Source organism: Crassostrea angulata, chromosome 5 (assembly GCF_025612915.1).
Source record: "Crassostrea angulata isolate pt1a10 chromosome 5, ASM2561291v2, whole genome shotgun sequence".
Classification (NCBI taxonomy): domain Eukaryota; kingdom Metazoa; phylum Mollusca; class Bivalvia; order Ostreida; family Ostreidae; genus Magallana; species Magallana angulata.
In genome coordinates this window covers 38,185,208-38,206,864 of record NC_069115.1, presented here as the reverse complement: position 1 = coordinate 38,206,864, position 21,657 = coordinate 38,185,208, and the positions used below count along the sequence as shown (strand labels likewise).

At 32.7% G+C, this 21,657-nt stretch overlaps 2 protein-coding genes across 3 annotated transcripts; one reads left to right on the top strand and one right to left on the bottom strand.

Annotated features, from left to right (window-relative positions):
• Positions 1-129: 129 nt before the first annotated feature.
• On the bottom strand, positions 130-21,657 carry LOC128183979 (serine protease inhibitor dipetalogastin-like). 2 transcript variants are annotated; one of them, XM_052853228.1, is made up of 12 exons: positions 21,545-21,657; positions 20,558-20,635; positions 17,876-17,992; positions 17,567-17,641; positions 17,156-17,279; positions 16,854-17,015; positions 5,712-5,834; positions 5,019-5,132; positions 4,679-4,804; positions 4,461-4,589; positions 2,802-2,939; positions 130-611 (listed from the first exon to the last, which is right to left on the bottom strand). In XM_052853228.1, the coding sequence occupies exons 1-12, from the start codon at positions 21,627-21,629 to the stop codon at positions 566-568; spliced, it is 1,317 nt and encodes a 438-aa protein (XP_052709188.1). In that variant the 5' UTR covers positions 21,630-21,657; the 3' UTR covers positions 130-565. The 2 variants fall into 2 exon arrangements, with proteins under 2 accessions (XP_052709188.1, XP_052709187.1); XM_052853227.1 differs by lacking the exons at positions 130-611; positions 2,802-2,939; positions 4,461-4,589; ... (1 more) ...; positions 5,019-5,132; positions 5,712-5,834 and adding exons at positions 9,843-10,324; positions 12,452-12,589; positions 14,039-14,167; ... (1 more) ...; positions 14,596-14,709; positions 15,292-15,414.
• On the top strand, positions 8,330-10,152 carry LOC128183982 (uncharacterized). The gene has a single exon (XM_052853231.1). The coding sequence runs from the start codon at positions 8,340-8,342 to the stop codon at positions 9,000-9,002; it is 663 nt and encodes a 220-aa protein (XP_052709191.1). The 5' UTR covers positions 8,330-8,339; the 3' UTR covers positions 9,003-10,152.

Genomic DNA, 21,657 nt, shown 5'->3' with positions numbered 1-21,657 from the left:
TCACTGATTATTATATATGCTTGTTGGCATTGCTTGTATTTGAGATCATTTCAATAACAATATTACAACAACAATAATCTGTATTTAACCAACATGAACATGTACTTGTATATTCTTTGGGGGGGGGGGGGGGGGGGGGGCTCATGTTTATTATTGTTTCTCGTAACTTTTTTTTGCAGTTGTATGCAAAACTGTATACAATCGTGAAAATGTTAGCCACTGCTGGGCGAGGGATTTCACCGATATATTTACATTCAGAAATGTTCTACTGTTATACTACATGTAGTACATTAATCTTCTGAAACTTTTCCACTATTGTTATGACACACTATTTTTGTAACCTTTTTAATACATATGCTATAATAATATATACTATGTTTTATCAGACTAAAATGATCAAAAGTACCGAAATAAAGACTATATACATGTCAAATCAAAATATTTTATTTTCATTCTTTAAAATTAAGACGTTAAAAATGATATAGATGCAGAACTCTCTACCCAACTCTGGATAAAAATAATGGAAAGATAAGATGAGATGAAAATTAATCCATTTCTCCGAGATTCACGTTTGACAGCGACATGGGGCATTTTGTGTAACCTCAATTCCACTGAAAGAGAAACAGAAAAAGTTGATGACATGATAGAAAATACACTCACATGTGATCAGTGTCCTCATGTACTCGTAAACAAGTGCGTATTTTCGGTCTAGCTTCTAAAGTTTATACATGTATAACTGTAATGTTGATCCAATAGAAAAACACTGAAAACCCACAATGGAAGACGAACTTCTGAAGACGAGCCGTTTTGTCAAGAGCTTGAACATTCGGTAGGATGTAACATTACTATTTAGTTTGCTCATCAAAAAAGCTGTCATATATTGACTGTCTTTCTTTGGATTCGCTGAGAGAGGCTCTCGTCAATAATTAAAGACTGTCGAAATTGGAAATTTTATTTCCAAAGCCTGCTCTTTTGTGTAAAATTGACGCTTTTCAACTGAAATATACTCCCCGAGATAAGTCGAACACGAGTCGTGCGTTCACTGTTTCAGTCAATGACCACAGTTATTGCTTAACGTCCAGGCTCTTGTCAAAACGGCTCCAGCTGTGTACAAAACTGAAAATACGAGTTCCCTGTCATTTTCTTGTGTTACTGTGAAATACACAGTACCCATATAGAAAATGGATTATATTTACATGCAAGACATATCTTTTTATTTCTTTGCTTTTACGTTGAAATTAATTTGTTCCATAATGAAATAAGTATAACTTTTAATCTTTTTTCGGGGAGGCAATTTTGTTGAAATTTTCCCACTGAATTTAATTTATAGATTCAGAGAGCATGCTCAATAATAAATAAAGGAGGAATGAAAAACAAGAGGCCCATGAGCCACATTGCTCACCTGAGCAACAGGCATGATAAAATCAGCTTCATGAAGTCATAATATAAATTATCTGGACAATGTGGTATAATACATGATGATGTAGATCATGTATGAAAAAAATCTGTTTCCCCCTGGATATTCTTATATTTATAATCAAGTCCCTTTTCTAACAGGAGGATTTTATAATGATATCACATTCGGCAGATCTCAAAAAGACCCTAAACAATTGTTTATATATACAGGATATAAACCTACATCAAACTCTGAACCCCTTGTGAGGCCAAATAATCGTCCAGGGGCCAAAGTTTAAACAATTTTAAAGAAACAGCAATAAGTAAAAATGCTTGCATAATATAGTAAAAGCATATATAATAACATTAAAGTTTTTGTGAATAATTAAAATGTTACTAAAGTGACAGCTTTTCTACGCAATTTTTGTTGAAAAAATTAAAGGATTTTAAAGCTTTACTCTATATATTCCTATGCAAAAAGTCGACCCCCATTGTGACCCCACCCTACCCCCGGGGGTCATGATTTTCACAATTTTGAATCTACACTACCTTAGGATGCTTCCACTTAAGTTTCAGTTTTCCTGGCAAAACAGTTTTTGAGAAGAAGATTTTTAAAGATATACTCTACATGTATATATATCTATGTAAAAATTCGACCCCCATTGTGGCCCCACCCTAACCCCAGGGGTCATAATTTTCACAACTTCAAATCTACACTATCTGAGGATGCTTCCACATAAGTTTTAGCCTTCCTGGCCAAATGGTTCTTGAGAAGAAGACTCTAAAGATGTACTCTATATATTCCTATGTAAAATTCGACCCCCCCCCCCATTGTGGCCCCACCCTACCATTTGGGGTTATGATTTTCACAACTTTGAATCTACACTACCTGAGGATGATTCCACACAAGGATCAGCTTTCCTTGCCTTATGGTTCTTGAGAAGAAGATTTTTGAAAAGTTCTCGAAAATCTTCAATAATTTCTAATTAGCTCCCCTTGTAAAAGGGCGTGATCCTTAATTTTTACAACTTCACATTTCCTTAGCCTGAGGATGGTTTGTGCCAATTTTGGTTGAAATTGGCCCGGTGGTTCTTGAGAAAATGTTGAAAATGTGAAAAGTTTACAGACGGACAGACAGACGAACGGAAAGACGGACGACAGACAAAATGTGATCAGAATAGCTAACTTGAGCTTTCAGCGAAGGTGAGCTAAAAATGAATGACTTTAGAAAAATATGAAATTAGCAAATTTTTATAGCAAGGAGGAGGTAGAAACTAACAGTTTTGTATTACCTTGGGCAGTGTAACGGAAAGACATTCTATTTGCTTGACTTTTGTTGACCATGCCGTGTCTTGAAATAATACAAATTTATGAATATAAGGAACATTAGAACCTGTGGTACTTACGCGCAAGATGCGCAGCATTCGTTAGCGTACGTGGTGTTGTCTTTGCCGCACACAAATTTGTAATTGTAGTCACAGAACGTACAGGTGGGGGCAATCTCTGGGCATGGACAACAAGTTTGACAGGCGATCTCGACCCCCCTTTCAAAAAATATTAGGGAAATGCATTACATAAACATTAATGATTAATTTTCGTTGACATTTAATTTTTGTTGACTTTGTGAAACATCCAATATTCGCTGACAATGTCTCAACCAATATAAATTTATTCTTGACAAAAACAACAAAAAGCATCATTAAATTGAAACTTATGCCAAAACAACACGTACGTAAACAATAACAATTAAGGATTACGTTTACTCGAGGGCGAAAAAAATCCACTAATAGGAACGAAAAACTACTTATTGTTCATTGTAGCCCCACTTTTGTGGTGCTTTTTTCACTTTCAAATAACTAGGTCAATGACCTACTTTTTCTGCTAGTGACTTCTGAATGTTTTTGAAAAAATTGTCAAAATTTGTCAAAAGTGTCCACCATTTTCCAGTCTGACTAAAGCCAGCCCCTACTAATTCACTTCGTTGTAGGAAGTGAATTAGTAGGGGCTGGCTTTAGTCAGACTGCACCATTTTCAAGATCTGATTTATTTTGTAATTATTAGAAATAATGGAACAATTTGTACGTTATAAAATTATGAAATTTGAATAGCTTTACTAATTCTATGTTTAAATGAATCGTTTTAAGATCATATTTTAAGTTCAATTTAGTCCGAATTTCCTCTATCAATTTCCAAAATTGTACCCATTTTTGATCGAGTTTTACAAAAAAACTGACTAATAGGAGCTCTAAACCATTGATTTCCTAAAACTGTTTTTATTGTCTGTATTATGTTGACATTAACATTATATAAGGTCAATGATCAAAATTTTGAGATATTTTATCTTGAATCGATTTTATGTATTTTAAAGATTTTTCCAATCGCGTGCCAGCCAGTGATATTTTATAGACGAGTAAATACAACCATAAAATATGTAAAATGATATGAAAAAACACATAGAAACTTAACTTTTGCAATTATATTGCAACAGAGAAGAGAAAAGAGAAAGAGAAAATCAGAAAATGAAAAAAATTGTCCGAATTTTCTCTGTTTCAATTTTAATCTACCTTTATCGGAGCATATCTTCCTCAAATAAACAAATCATGGATATCAATATCGTTATTTGTTAATAACGTTGTTTTTTGTGTTTTTAAAACAACTTTGGACTTCAGATATTGAACTTTGTAAAAATATTTTTTGAAATCTCTAACCCTGAGTAAACGTAATCCTTAAGACACGAGCTTTGTTTACAAAACAAAGAATTCTTACCTCTGTAACTCGCTTGTTACTCGATATTTGACTTTCAAATTTTGAAAAAGCATTAAAAGCATCCATATTGACCATTTTAGGCATTAAAAATAAAATAAATTTGAGCTCAAATCGTCTTTAAGGACAATGATAAAACAAGGAATCTAATTCCGAATTCCTTGGAGTACTCCTCTTCAGTGTATTGCTTGCCTTTATTTACTTCTATTTGCGGAAGCTGCGTCCAAACATTGTCCGTCGTTTCACACATCAGTGGTATGTCTGTCTTATTCACGCTTGAAAACTAAGTATGGCATACTTACGCACATATTGCTTCGCAACTGTTAAGATAAGTTTTGGCGTCACTTCCGCATACTGGTTCATCAACGTCATCACACTGACATGAGGTCTTCGGACAGGGACAAGATTTATTGCAAGCGATGCTTACATCTCTACAAGAGTTTAATGACATGTGCACACGCAGTTTATAAATAAGATGTGATGACACACAAATGTGATGACTCACAAACATTCAACTTACGAGCAAATGGCTTTGCAGGCATTATCATAAGTGACGTCATCTTCACCACAAACTGGGTCAGATGTATCGTTGCAGACACAATCCGTTGAACAAGGACAAGGTCCATCGCATGAAATAGCAACTTTCCTAACAATGAATGGGAAATATTATGATTAATTCATATCAACAAACTTATTACAATTATATTTCAGTGATAGACCCGTATATATATATGTGACGAAGAATTCATAATTTCGCAGAGTTGAACTCATGCTGCAAATTGTTCCTAAAGCAAAGTCGAAGAAAATATAGTTTGGATGAGAAGTTAATAAAAATTAAACCAACAGAATTGAATCAGTACCCTTTAAGGGCCTCTTCAGGGGAAGGGTATGTCACCCCATCAGATCCACACACAGGTGGGCCAGGGGTAGGGGAACACGGGCAGGTACCATTGCAGGCAAACTCCTCATCATCTCTAATAAAGAGAAAATAAGTTTATATTATGATATTTACTCAATACACCATTAATACAATCGAAGTTTGTTCTAACTATAGAGGGTTTCCTCGTTTGAATGTTTCATTGAATTTAAAGATGTAAAGCACTGTACACAACACAAAATGCACAATAACTTCTTAAACAAAATAAAATCAGGTAAGGTGATTACTTATATAATAACCTTATAAGGTTTTACTACCAAATCGTTCTATCAAAAGTTAACGAAATGCATAGTCATTTAAAGGAAAATACAAATAGTAATAAAATACTATATCATGTGAACATCATGTTTAATAAACACTGCATGTTACGGTGACAATATGGCAAGTGTTTTAAAATAATCATAAACCATGCATTGCACCTAAAAAGTGAGTCAACTTAAAGATTAATGCTATTTGTCTTCCAAAATTAATTATATTGCGTCAAGTCAATTAATGCCACTGCTTTTAAAAAAAATTAATGATTTATAGTCGACTTTAGTCTCTACCTAATCCAAATGTTGTTCTTTAAACATTTTTTTTTTTACAAAAAAAACATGTCTCCGAAAAATTTACTCACACACATCCGAGTTTACAGAGGTTGTGGAACGTTTTTCCGGTCCGTGAGCAGACCGGGGAATACCCCTCGTCACAATAGTCACACCCACAAACGGCAGTCCCATTACACAGCGCCTCCCACTTCCTGTTATAGATTATATAAATCATATTAAAATTCGTTATTTTTAAGGTAGGCGACATGTTCCTCAAATTTATATATAACTTTTTCCAGAAATTTGTTATTGATTTAATACAACTTTGATTAGCTTTCTTGCAAAAAATCAGGGTACCTTACCAGTCATTTGTGCGAGATACTAGAGTACGCAATTTCCTATATAATCTATAATCTATATAATTACAAATTTACCTCCAATCGTAGAAGAGCACAGAGATGGCATGATTAAATATGATTTTTGAAACCAATTTGGTTAAAATCAGGATTATTTTTAATGGAACTTTTTATTACGAGGAGATACAAAAAAGATGGTCGATGAACGTGTCGTCTGACCTAAAAAAAAACCCATCCCATTCCATGCCCGGATTTTGAGAGAAAATTTGCCCGGGATATGGAGTTGGGGTGGGAAGGGGGTCTTATATGTAAACCAATACCAAGTTTGACTTCAACGATTTACAGTTCCTATATTTCAGTTAATGCAATGTCAATTTGATACATCAATAGCTTTGGATTGATGAATTCCATGATATTATTCATCAGTGCTGCTCTTCTTATTTAATAATTTAGTTTTTTAGTTAAAAAGCAAAACGACATACCTTTGTAATGAATGAATATGAAACTTTACACCTGTTAATGGCATTGGTTTTTTTTTTTATTAAACCTCTTTTATAATAATTCATACCGGTTTCTTCCTGAATTATACAGATTATTTACATGTTACATATCATATATACCTATTTATGTCGGATCAGGTAAACCGACGATGAATATTCAGCAGGTACTTTTGATATATTGTGTTATATCTTGAAAACAGACCGTGAAGTTCTGTTGGGCTCAGTCAAATATACTCCTCCTAGTAGGTATTTAACGCTGTTAATAACGTTACACTGATAGGGCAATTTGCACGCTATAGTTTATTGACGGTAAGCTAGAGTGACCCTTTGATTGATTTGTGGATGTGTTAAATCTTTACGTAGTTATAAAAAACAATTGTCCATCCATTGAACTACAAATGATTAATATTTTCCTGCTAATGTTTGCAGATGACATGGTATTGATTGCTGAAAACCCTGCTGGGTTACAGAGTATGTTGAATACACTTAATGAATATACTATAGAATGGGATCTGAATGTAAATGTGTCTAAAACAAAGGTTGTCATTTTTAGAAATGGTGGGAAAATGTCAGATCTTGAAAGCTGGTCATACAATGAACAAAAACTAGAAGTTGTGAATACTTTTAAGTATCTTGGTATGTTATTTAACTTCAATGGAAAATTTTTACAAACACAAAAATATGTTGCAGATCAAGGACGGAAAGCTCTTTTTGCAATATCAAACACTATGAAAAAATATTCTTTTAATGTTGAAACTCAATGTTCTGTATTTGATACGTATGTACATAGTATTCTTTCATATGCCTGTGAAATTTGGGGTTTCCACAAAGCACCCGATATAGAAAAGGTACATCTCAATTTTTGTAAGAGAATTCTTGGGGTCAACAAAAAAACTACAAATAATTTAGTGTATTATGAACTGTGTAGATTTCCTTTGTATATTAGAAGAAAACTACGAATTTTCAAATACTGGTTAAAAATTAAAAATACAAATAACATTATCTTGAAGGAGGCATACGAAAGCATGCTTGTCAATAACGATAACTGGATGGTTTCCATACAAAGCGAGTTATCTAGCATGGGTCTAAAATATTTGTTTGACGAAACTTGTTCGAATCAATGTAAAACCTACAAGATAATTGAGTGTAGAATATTAGATATTTATAAACAAAGTTTGATGTCATCTTTTTCGACATCTCCGAAGAGTAGGTTATATCAACATCTTGTGGATAATTTTTGTTTGCAAACTTATCTTAGAAGACCGATTAATTATACTTCAAAAAAATTTATAAGTATTTTTCGAACTTCATCACACTCTTTAAATATTGAAAAAGGTCGACACCACAAGGTGCCAAGAAATGAAAGATTTTGCAATCATTGTAATAAAAAAGATTTAGAAGATGAGTTCCACTTTATACCCTTATGTCCTTTTTACGCCGAATTGCGAAAGAAATATATAAAGAGTTTTTATTACAAAAAACCAAGTATTTTTAAGCTAGCTATACTTTTAAGTGTTAACAATACAAAGGAACTCAATAATTTAGGAAAATATTTGTGTAGCGCTTCCAAAATGAGAGCGCAGCATATTGTAATAATACATGTACTACAGTCTAAGCTACTTATCATACATTTATGTCTATTCATATCTTAAGATATGTACATGATTATATTGTCTTAATATGTCCACTCACTTACTGCACATTGCACATTTGTATATAATTTTATATGTATTATAATTTGTATTCCGATGAGTTGTAAAGCTCAAGGATAATAAATTGATTAAATAAAGTAGAGTTTTGTAGGGATTTGTGTTGCTCTGCTAATAATTGATTTGTTTGTTTTTTAGGTATACAAGCGAGGATGGCGGAAGAGTATCCTATAAATGTTAATGTCAAGGTTTATAAGGAGGGCATAGGCAACGCTTTCAGAAAAGTCGCCGAGCTAGGCCAAAAGAAAGAATGGACGAAACTTCTAGAAACTATTGACGGAGATCCCCAGCTGATAAATTCCTGTGCCCTTGTGGAGAAAAACACCGCGCATACGTTGAACACACCGCTTCACCATGCTGCACTGGGATCCGCGCCCAAAGAAGTGTTCGAACAGTTACTCGAGATGGGATCCGCCAAATGTCTGAAAAATTTAGCCGGAGAGACTGCATACGATATTGCAGCGAAATCTCAGCTGTCACAAGATATCTTGAAACTGATCGAAGTTCCCAAAGAGATTAAGCAAAAAGAGGCCATTATTGCTAAACTCGAGGAAGGATTGCATAAGGTTATTCTCGGAAGAGTGGAAGATCTGATCAAGGAAAACGGCCAAGCCCTACCGCAGGTGGCGTACCTGTTTGAAAAGGGAGAGTTCTATTATGCAGTCCCCGGCATGTATGGAGGATTCAGAGTGACCAAAAATGGAGACAAGGGAATCGTTTCGTCCAGTTGGATCCGAGTGTGTGGGGGGAGTGGGCAGGAACACGAAATTGACAACGACGGAAATACGAAACTTGTGAACGAGGGATTCGTGTGAAAATAACGATTTCCCAATCTATATTTTTTAAATTTTTTTTGACATCTTTTAATATTTGGTTGACGCATACATGTATTGCGGGATTGTTTTTATCAAAACACATCTTTAAAAATAACCAGTTGCCATTCCTCTTGTATTGTATTATTTTATTTACCAGACTGTATAGACTGTTTTTATCGTATCTGGCGAACCTGTTACTTTTCCATAATTTATATACTAGTAATGGAGCGAAGTGAGCTCTACCGGCAAGGCGTGTGTGAAATATAGAAAATTCGGACCAGTTGCATATTTCAAATAAAAAAGAACAGCCTTTCCGGAATTTTCATACTCGTTGGAATGGACATTGTCATAATTGCATAACACTCGTCTAACACTAAGATATTTATATATTAAATGTACTGGTAAAATGGAATATTGTGGAGAATTGGTTATTCTTCTAAATATATTTAACAATATTTTCATATGGTAAAGACCTCGTAAGTTGTTAGAACTTGCGTCTTAACCATTGGTTCATCTATCTAATATATATACAATAAAATATGTTCAGATCCAATAAATATAATTTTGATTACTTTCCAATTACTTTTGTATCCGGTGAATGATTATGATTTTTTTTTTAAAAATTAGTATTTCTTATGAACTTTGAACGTGCAATAGTTAATTAGCCGTCATTGTTACATAGTTTTTAATTAGTACACTGTTTCTCTATAGAATTTAGTCACTGATTATTATATATGCTTGTTGGCATTGCTTGTATTTGAGATCATTTCAATAACAATATTACAACAACAATAATCTGTATTTAACCAACATGAACATGTACTTGTATATTCTTTGGGGGGGGGGGGGGGCTCATGTTTATTATTGTTTCTCGTAACTTTTTTTTGCAGTTGTATGCAAAACTGTATACAATCGTGAAAATGTTAGCCACTGCTGGGCGAGGGATTTCACCGATATATTTACATTCAGAAATGTTCTACTGTTATACTACATGTAGTACATTAATCTTCTGAAACTTTTCCACTATTGTTATGACACACTATTTTTGTAACCTTTTTAATACATATGCTATAATAATATATACTATGTTTTATCAGACTAAAATGATCAAAAGTACCGAAATAAAGACTATATACATGTCAAATCAAAATATTTTATTTTCATTCTTTAAAATTAAGACGTTAAAAATGATATAGATGCAGAACTTTCTACCCAACTCTGGATAAAAATAATGGTAAGATAAGATGACATGAAAATTAATCCATTTCTCTGAGGTTCACGTTTGACAGCGACATGGGGTGTTTTGTGTAACCTCAATTCCACTGAAAGAGAAACAGAAAAAGTTGATGACATGACAGAAAATACACTCACATGTGATCAGTGTACTCATGTACTCGTAAACAAGGGCGTATTTTCGGTATAGCGTCTAAAGTTTATACATGTATAACTGTAATGTTGATCCAATAGAAAAACACTGAAAACCCACAATGGAAGACGAACTTTTGAAGACGAGCCGTTTTGTCAAGAGCTTGAACTTTCGGTAGGATGTAACATTACTATTTAGTTTGCTCATCAAAAAAGCTGTCATATACTGACCGTCTTTCTTTGGATTCGCTGAGAGAGGCTCTCGTCAATAATTAAAGACTGTCGAAATTGGAAACTTTATTTCCAAAGCCTGCTCTTTTGTGTAAAATTGACGCTTTTCAACTGAAATATACTCCCCGTGATAAGTCGAACACGAGTCGTGCGTTCACTGTTTCAGTCAATGACCACAGTTATTGCTTTACGTCCAGGCTCTTGTCAAAACGGCTCCAGCTGTGAACAAAACTGAAAATACGAGTTCCCTGTCATTTTCTTGTGTTACTGTGAAATACACAGTACCCATATAGAAAATGGATTATATTTACATGCAAGACATATCTTTTTATTTCTTTGCTTTTACGTTGAAATTAATTTGTTCCATAATGAAATAAGTATAACTGTTAATCTATTTTCAGGAAGGAAATTATGTTGAAATTTTCCAACTGAATTTAATTTATGGATTCAGAGAACATGCTAAATAATAAATATAGGAGGAATGAAAAACAAGAGGCCCATAGGCCACATCGCTCACCTGAGCAACAGGCATAATAAAATCAGCTTCATGAAGTCATAATACAAATTATCTGGACAATGTGGTATAATACATGATGATGTAGATCATGTATGAAAAAAATCTGTTTCCCCCTGAATATTCTTGTATATATAATCAAGTCCCTTTTTATACAGGATGATTTTATAGTCATATCACATTCGGCAGATCTCAACAAGACCCTAAACAATTGTTTATATATACAGGATATAAACCTACATCAAACTCTGAACCCCTTGTGAGGCCCAATAATCGTTTAAACAATTTTAAAGAATCAGCAATAAGTAAAAATACTTGCATATAAGTAAAAGCATATATGATAACATTTAAATTTTTGTGAATAATTAAAATGTTACTAAAGTTACAGCTTTTCTATGCAATTTTTGTTGAAAAAATTAAAGGATTTTAAAGCTTTACTTTACATATTCCTATGCAAAAAGTCGACCCCCATTGTGGCCCCACCCTACCCCCGGGGGTCATGATTTTCACAACTTTCAATCTACACTACCTTATGATGCTTCCACATAAGTTTCAGTTTTCCTGGCACAACAGTTTCTGAGAAGATTTTTAAAGATATACTCTACATGTATATATTAATATGTAAAAATTCGACCCCCATTGTGGCCCAACCATAACCACAGGGGTCATGATTTTCACACCTTTGAATCTACACTATCTGAGGATGCTTCCACATAAGTTTTAGCCTTCCTGGCCAAATGGTTCTTGAGAAGAAGATTTTAAAGATGTACTCTATATATTCCTATGTAAAATTCGACCCACCCCCATTGTGATCTACACTACCTGAAGACGATTCAACACAAGGATCAGCTTTCCTTGCCTTATGGTTCTTGAGAAGAAGATTTTTGAAAAGTTCTCGAAAATCTTCAATAATTTCTAATTAGCTCCCCTTGTAAAAGGGCGTCATCCTTAATTTTTACAACTTCACATTTCCTTCGCCTGAGGATGGTTTGTGCCAATTTTGGTTGAAATTGGCCCGGTGGTTCTTGAGAAAATGTTGAAAATGTAAAAAGTTTACAGACGGACAGACAGACGAACGGAAAGACGGACGACAGACAAAATGTGATCAGAATAGCTAACTTGAGCTTTCAGCGCAGGTGAGCCAAAAATGAATGACTTTAGAAAAATATGAAATTAGCAAATTTTTATAGCAAGGAGGAGGTAGAAACTAACAGTTTTGTATTACCTTGGGCAGTGTAACGGAAAGACATTCTATTTGCTTGTCTTTTGTTGACCATGCCGTGTCTTGAAATAATACAAATTTATGAATAAAAGGAACATTAGAACCTGTGGTACTTACGCGCAAGATGCGCAGCATTCGTTAGCGTACGTGGTGTTGTCTTTGCCGCACACAAATTTGTAATTGTAGTCACAGAACGTACAGGTGGGGGCAATCTCTGGGCATGGACAACAAGTTTGACAGGCGATCTCGACCCCCCTTTCAAAAAATATTAGGGAAATGCATTACATAAACATTAATGATTAATTTTCGTTGACATTTAATTTTTGTTGACTTTGTGAAACATCGAATATTCGCTGACAATGTCTCAACCAATATAAATTTATTATTGACAAAAACAACAAAAAGCATCATTAAATTGAAACTTATGCCAATACAACACGTACGTAAACAATTACAATTAAGGATTACGTTTACTCGGGGGCGAAAAAAATCCACTAATGGGAACGAAAAACTACTTATTGTTCATTGTACCCCACTTTTTTGGTGCTTTTTTCACTTTCAAATAACTAGGTAAATGGCCTACTTTTTCTTCTAGTGACTTCTGAATGTTTTTGAAAAAATTGTCAAAATTTGTCAAAAGTGTCCACCATTTTCAAGATTTTATTTATTTTGTAATTATAAAAAAAAATAGAACAATTTGTAGGTTATCAAATGATAAAATTTGAATAGCTTTACTAATTTTATGTTTAAATGAATCGTTTTAAGCTCAAATTTTAAGTTTAATTTAGTTCGAATTTCCTCTATCAATTTCCAAAATTGTACCCATTTTTGATCGAGTTTTACCAAAAAACTGACTAATAGGAGCTCTAAACCATTGATTTTCTAAAATTGTTTTTATTGTCTGTATTATGTTGACATAAACATTATATAAGGTCAATGATCAAAATTTTGAGATATTTTATCTTGAATCGATTTTTATGTATTTTAAAGATTTTTCCAATTGCGTGCGTGCCAGCCAGTGATATAAATTTATAGACGAGTAAATACAACCATAAAATATGTATAATGATATGAAAAAAACACATAGAAACTTAACTTTTGCAATTATATTGCAACGGAAAGAGAAAATCAGAAAATGAAAAAAATTGTCCGAATTTTCTCTGTTTCAATTTTAATCTACCTTTGTCGGAGCATATCTTCCTCAAATAAACAAATCATGGATATCGATATCGTTATTTGTTATTAACGTTGTTTTTTTGTGTTTTTAAAACAACTTTGGACTTCAGATATTGAACTTTGTAAAAATATTTTTTGAAATCTCTAACCCTGGGTAAACGTAATCCTTAAGACACGAGCTTTGTCTACAAAACAAAGAATTCTAACCTCTGTAACTCGCTTGTTACTCGATATTTGACTTTCAAATTTTGAAAAAGCATTAAAAGCATCCATATTGACCATTTTAGGCATTAAAAAATAAGAAAATCAATTTAGAAAAATTTGAGCTCAAATCATCTCCAAGGACAATGATAAAACAAGAAATCTAATTCCGAATTCCTTGGAGTACTCCTCTTCAGTGTATTGCTTGCCTTTATTTACTTCTATTTGCGGAAGCTGCGTCTAAACATTGTCCGTCGTTTCACATATCAGTGGTATGTATGTCTTATTCACGCTTTAAAAGTTTAAAACTTAGTATGGCATACTTACGCACATATTGCTTCGCAACTGTTAAGATAAGTTTTGGCGTCACTTCCGCATACTGGTTCATCTACGTCATCACACTGACATAAGGTCTTCGGACAGGGACAAGATTTATTGCAAGCGATGCTTACATCTCTAAAAGAGTTTATGACATGTGCACACGCAGATTATATAAATAAGATGTGATGACACACAAACGTGATGACAAACAAACATGCAACTTACGAGCAAATGGCTTTGCAGGCATTATCGTAAGTGACGTCATCTTCACCACAAACTGGGTCAGATGTATCGTTGCAGACACAATCCGTTGAACAAGGACAAGGTCCATCGCATGAAATAGCAACTTTCCTAACAATGAATGGGAAATATTATGATTAATTCATATCAACAAACTTATTACAATTATATTTCAGTGATAGACCTGTATATATAAGTGACGAAGAATTCATAATTTAGCAGAGTTGAACTAATGCTGCAAATTGTTCCTAAAGCAAAGTCGAAGAAAATATAGTTTGGATGAGAAGTTAATAAAAATTAAACCAACAAAATTGAATCAGTACCCTTTAAGGGCCTCTTCAGGGGAAGGGTATGTCACCCCATCAGACCCACACACAGGTGGGCCAGGGGTAGGGGAACACGGGCAGGTACCATTGCAGGCAAACTCCTCATCACCTCTAATAAAGAGAATATAAGTTTATATTATGATATTTACTCAATACACCATTACATGTAATACAATCAAAGTTTGTTCTAATTACAGAGGGTTTCCTCGTTTGAATGTTTCATTGAATTTAAAGATGTAAAGCACTGTACACAACAAAAAATGCACAATAACTTCTCAAACAAAATAAAATCAGGTAAGGTGATTACTTATATAATAACCTTATAAGGTTTTACTACCAAATCGTTCTATCAAAAGTATGCATAGTCATTTAAAGGAGAATACAAATAATAATAAAATACTATATTATGTGATTATTATGTTGTATAAACACTGCATGTTAAGGCGACAATATGGCAAGTCTTTTAAAATAATCATATATAAGGCATTGCACCTAAAGTGAGTCAACTTAAAAATTAATGGATTATTGTCTTCCAAAATTAATTATATTGCGTCAAGTCAATTAATGCCACTGCTTTTTAAAAAAATTAATGATTATTAGGCGACTTATGACTTTAGTCGCTATCTAATTCAAATATTGTTCTTTATCAATTTTTTTTACCAAAAAAAAAATGTGTCCGAAAAATTTACTCACACGCATCCGAGTTTACAGAGGTTGTGGTACGTGTTTCCAGTCCGTGAGCAGACTGGGGAATACCCCTCGTCACAATAGTCACACCCACAAACGGCAGTCCCATTACACAGCGCCTCCCACTTCCTGTTATAGATTATATCAACCATATTAAAATTCGTTATTTTTAAGGTAGACGACACGTTCCTCAAATTTATAAATAACTTTTTCCAGAAATTTGTTATTGATTTAATACAACTTTGATTAGCTTTCTTGCAAAAAATCAGGGTACCTTACCCGGCATTTGTGCGAGATACTAGAGTACGCAATTTCCTATATAATCTAAAATCTATATAATTACAAATTTATCTCCAATCGTAGAAGAGCACAGAGAGGGGCATGGTTAAATATGATTTTTTAAACCAATTTGGTTAAAATCAGGATTATTTTTATTGGAACATTTCATTATGAGGTGATACAAAAAAGATATTTGATGAACGTGTCGTCTGACCTAAAAAAACAACAACACCCCTTCCATGCCCGGATTTTGAGAGAAAATTTGGCCGGGAGTGGGATGGGAGGTGGGGGTGGGAGGGGGATCTAATATGTAAACCAATACCAAGCAAGTCTGACTTCAACGATTCACTATATTTCAGTTAATGCAATGTCAATTTGATACATCGGTAGCTTTGGCTTGGTGAATTCTATGATATTATTCATCAGTGCTGCTCTTCTTATTTATTAATTTAGTTTTTTAGTTAAAAAGCAAAACGACATATCTTTGTAATGAATGAATATGAAACTTTACACCTGTTAATGGCATTGGTTTTTTTTTATTAAACCTCTATTATAATAATTCATACCGGTTTCTTCCTGAATTATACAGATTATTTATATGTCATATATATGATATATACCTATTTATGTCGGATCAGTTAAACCGACGATGAATATTCAGCAGGTACTTTTGATCTATAGTGTTATATCATGAAAACAGACCGTGAAGTTTTGTTGGGATCAGTGATATATACTCCTCTTAGTAGGTATTTAACGCTGTTAATAACGTTACACTTATAGGACAATTTGCTCGCTTTAGTTTATTGACGGTAAGCTAGAGTGACCCTTTGATTGATTTGTGGATGTGTTAAATCTTTACGTAGTCAACGATTACAAAGGTCGACTCTATTCTGTCTTTGTTCCTAAAACGACACACCAAAAACTATAAATAAAGAATTGTTTAAGAGAGAAGAAAAAGATTTATGAATCTTAGGCGATAAGACTTAAATACTGTGTAGTACCAGCTGTTGTTGAATAATGAACTTGATGAACTGTAAAACAAGTTTCACTGTATCGTGTTGCTTATTCCATAAGATCTTTTTAGAAATGTTAAAGAATAAGAGATATTTTAATTTTTTTTACCAAAGAAAAGTATAAGTTTGATTTTATTCCAAAGTTTCGTTTAATATTGCTTTCATAGTTTCAGTAATTAAGTTTCTTGATCAAATAACATGTATAAGACAGAGAGAGAGAGAGAGAGAGAGAGAGAGAGAGAGAGAGAGAGAGAGAGAATTCTTTTTCATACTTACGAAAGTACCTCTTCACATTCCTTCCTCCTTACATGTTTGAAACAACATGCATCGGGTTCTCTCGTGAATTTACATAGGCAGGGTAAGTCGTAACAAAGAGGAACTCTTTCGTCAAGCATCCATTTGGAGGAACATTTACCTCGGTACTGTATGTTTACTCCGCTGCCAAATAATAAAAGAAATGATGAATTCATTCCTTAAAATCAGTATTTCAATCTTTGGGACCATTTTGCAGCACTTTTTAAATTTTATTTGACGCGCTTCCGTTTTGAGATTTTTTGAGAATTTTTAATGATACTCACAGTCTCGCAGCATGACATGCGCTTCTGTAGTTTTTGCCATCAACTCCACACACCCTCCCACTCTCCCAAAGGCAGTCAAAGTTTTTGCGAAATAATCTGACACCGTAAGTTTTTGTTTTTGAACCTTTAAATAAAACACAACTATCACCTAAGTTTTCAATTACATGTACATTGTGTTCCTTCTTATTTTTGCGTACCGCTTTACATGTGCCGATATGTTCATATCTTGATAAACCAGTAAACAACATTTTTCAGTGGTCATGGCATTAATTATGAAATGATGAACTGCAATTGAAATAACCATTGGTTACACAAGTAGAGCAGTTGCAGTTCATAGCGCTATGATCACGGGAACATTTTTGTTTTCTACTTTAATTTGCATTTTGATTTTTTTTTTATGTAAGCAATCACCACATCTTTGAGCGCTTCTCCAAAGGCATGCAAAGCTCTTCCAAAACTTTCTGTAGAATTTCCTATTCCTGGTATCTAAAGAAACCAAAAACAAAAATAACTAAACTGTACATCTCTTCGTGCATTTTTTTCCCTCGAATAATGCATTCCATCATGAATGTTTATGTATTGGAAGCTTGCTTTAGGTAAAAACGTCGTCAAACATTATGTGCTTAACTTATAATAGTGTCTCAAAGGTTTTTTTTTCTTTCAAAAATTATATCACTTTTTTTCTGAAATCATGTTAAGAAATAAATAATCCGTGATTACACTGTGTATGTAAGGAATTCCTCCATTTTTTACTCCATTTCTGGTTCAATGGCTGGAAGTTCTCGGACAGCTTATTCCACATCTTACGATCATCTCCCGATACCGACTCTAAGTAAGCTAGAAATTAGACCCGAATGTTTTATCCCAAGTGAAAATTGGCCATGGCACCGCACAATTGATTTTAACAATTTATCAGTATATGGGTCATTATCAAAATATGCAGACTTTTAAAATATGTAAAACATGAGAAAATTATTGGTGAAAAAATTACTTTGATTGCAAAAAACACATTTAACAAACAATAATGTATAACATCTAAAAATTTGCAAACATTGGAATCTACCATTTGGTGGATAATTAGACTAAAATTAAATGAACTGTGAAAATTTTGTCAGTGGTGTAACAGGCATATAGTATAGGAAAAAATTCTTAAATAAAATAAAATAATTCTTTTAAAATGATGGACATAAAGTTTATATCAACAAACTTCATTTAAAGTTATTAGAATTAGATAACAGAAAATATTTGACACATTTACATAGTGACCAACATAACATTTGGGACAAAGTCTTGATGTTACTCAACAAATTTTTAATTTGAGCATTAAAAAGAACACAACTGGATTTTTCTTTTAATGGAGCATAAAAAAGACATTATTGTAAATGCACTGGTGTTTTCAAATATACATGAATCATTGTCAGTTAATTTTATTTGGAGAAAAATGTACACGTTACACCACTGATTATTATGTTTTACCACTGACTTAAAGTTACACCACTGACCTAGCGATAATAAATAAGAGATAAGTGTGTTAAATTTTGTAAAATAAACTAATTTCTATTTTTGATTGCATTTAAAACATGAAAAATTTGATCTTAAATAAAAGTTTTCGTGCCTCTTTCTTTCATAATCTGAAGATAGACACACTGTTACACCACTTATAATCAGTGTTACACCACTGACACAAAAATGGCATGTAGATGTTTTTTTTACATGAATTCACCCATTCTTTGATGTTATATTTTTTACTATTGGCATCCACACACTTTTATCCACCTTGTACCGAGTTCGAACTTTCTTCGGCTCATCAATCTCACAAACAACATCTTCAATACTATACCAGCTCATATCAATCATACACTTTGGATAATAAAATTGAAATTTCTCCAATTTTCTCCAAAATCTATGCATACAATGCATATACACTTCCTCTTTGTCTATATATGTTTTTTGAAGCTCAGCTAGCATTTGTTACCTTTAAGTATTTGAAAGATTTTAGTATAACATAATAGGGAATGTGAAATGTCAGTGGAATAACATATATTATTGTACACTATAAGTCATTAAAAAATTCGATTTTTTAATAAAAATATGATGTGTATAATTTCATTTCTTTATTAGAATAAATTTGTTTTTACTTTTATCTTTTAATCAAGTATTTAAATGGGTAAAACATAATTAGAGCATACAAAATGTCAATGGTGTTTCAAATAATGTCAATGGTGTAACAGGTCTCATTTTCCAGATTAAGAAAACACAATTGCAATTAAATAGTCAAGCTTTCTTTATTGTGACAGTGTCTAACTTGTAAAATTGATAAATAACAATTGTTCAAAATGCTCAAAATATAAATGAAATGGAAGAAAAAGTAAAATAATTAAATAATGTCATGTGGTGTAACAGTTTTTTCAGTGGTGTAACAACAATTTTTGGTTACACCACTGACCGTTATACCACTGATGTATCCATAGTAAATGTAGCAGTATGACCCAAGAGAACAGATACTACACTAAGCTACTTAGCCTATGTTATAATGTGATAAACATTCATCATTTATGTGAAAAACTTTTTTGTTCTTTCATAATAGAAAACCTTAAATAGCACGTTATCCCACTGACACAGTTTACATTGTATTTTTCGGAGCATACTAACATTTTCTGCCATATTTTCTATCACAATGATGTCATCACTGATACATTTATCTTTTTAGTAGCAGGGAATGATGTCACTATGATCTGGGGGATTCCAACTGTAGTACAATATTATTTCCTTGATGTATTTTAAGATATTTTTATATAATTTGCCTTGTAACACCAATGACAAAAACTTTTTGTACAAGCATATATCTCATCAAATTCACTGTTTTTAAAAGAGAACTTGTTAAGGAGCATAGCAGAAATTAAAATATGAATGTTGTTTTGAAAATTAACGGCGATTTTTGGAATAAAACATCAATATTATTGAAGATATTGTAGGTTAAAGACGTTGGAAAAATTTAATGACAACATAAATTCACTGAAATCTCATAACAAATAATATTTTTTTTATACTTTAAGCAGTAAAATTGTCGATTTATTTGTTCAACAATATGGGTTTAAGTTTCTAAAATCCAATGGTACTGTATATATTCCCCAGAACATTATTTTTCCCCCTTTAAATTGACACTGACGCAAAAGGCTGCATATTTTGATAATGACCCATATATGGATAGATAACCTTTATTTCTGTCTTGGAAATTGCATAAATCACAATTTCATGAAGTATAAAGTATTATGATTTCCCCCCATATTTTATTAGATAAATACATGTAGCATGAGAGCAACAGTCAATTAAATAATGATGATTGAAAAAAATATATAAGTCCAGTATTTTCCGCTCATTATTCCCATGTAGTATACTTACTGTAAGGTTTGCACTCTTTATCGACAGTTTGTTCTAAACATTTGTGAAATGCTCGTTTTTGATTCCATCGCAAGTTTTCTGAAAAACAATGCTAGTATGTTTTAAGTGTGTTTATGTATATTTTGGCTTGAACAGTTTTATATAAAAATTCGGATAACCACGTAAAGTAAATTGCAGTCGACGAGAAATTTGATACTACGCTTTTAAGGTACCTCACTACATCTTGAAATAGTTTCTCAAATCAGCAGAAATTTACTTGATTATGATAGAAAGAATGATGGATAAGAATTATATATATCAAAGAGGCGAAAAAATGTACAATTTTAGATAAAAAATGATATTTTCAAAAATGTCATTCAGTAAACATGACCAAAAGCCCCAGGTGGATTCGAACTCTTTACCTGCGGTTCACAAGCCTGATACTTTAACCACTGAGCTATGACGATATACATCTGAATCGATTGATACAAACAGATTAACAAAACATTTAAATCGCCATCTTGTGACGTAGTGTCTTAAAAAGTATAAGTCTCGGTGTAGTGAAGTACCTTAAGGGGGAAGCATTTTATTCATTTCCTAATCATATAAATGTAGATATTTAGATATTAAGATCGTATTGAATCTTTTAGGTTGGAAGCGACTTCAGTTGCAAGAAGAGTTCAATAATGAAATTGGGGCTCAGATCTTAAACTTTTAAAGTCAGAATTTCAGTCATTTATCAAATACTTATCAACCATAGATTGTCAAATGGAATGTATAGATAGCAACGAAATAGAAGGGACAAAATTCCAAAAAGTTAATACATTTTGAATACTAGTACTTGTAAAAATAAAATGTAATACAATTTTTATGATTTGCACAAATTCTGACTTGAGTCTGAGACAGCAACAAGACCCTAGGGCCAGAATTTAAAAAAAAATAAATGAGTTTTACTTAAGCATAAACTAAATTTAATCATTTTGAAAAAATATAAAAAATACCACTTACTTGCTTTACATTGGATTTCAGATAATGCAAGTAAAAGTAAAGTTATCAAAATATAGCATCCTTGTGCCATAGCAGACACATCCATCCCTAGTACCTACTTAAAATATAAAATA

What these genes read in the sequence shown, in the direction of transcription:
- LOC128183979 (XM_052853228.1), bottom strand. Translation starts at nt 21,629, where the DNA reads ATGGATGTGTCTGCTATGGCACAAGGATGCTATATTTTGATAACTTTA. An exon ending in CCTGAAGAGGCCCTTAAAGG is followed by an intron (nt 4,805 to 5,018) that starts GTACTGATTCAA and finishes ATTCATTGTTAG; the next exon opens with GAAAGTTGCTATTTCATGCG. An exon ending in GAATGCTGCGCATCTTGCGC is followed by an intron (nt 612 to 2,801) that starts GTAAGTACCACA and finishes TTTCTCTTTCAG; the next exon opens with TGGAATTGAGGTTACACAAA.
- LOC128183982 (XM_052853231.1), top strand. Translation starts at nt 8,340, where the DNA reads ATGGCGGAAGAGTATCCTATAAATGTTAATGTCAAGGTTTATAAGGAG.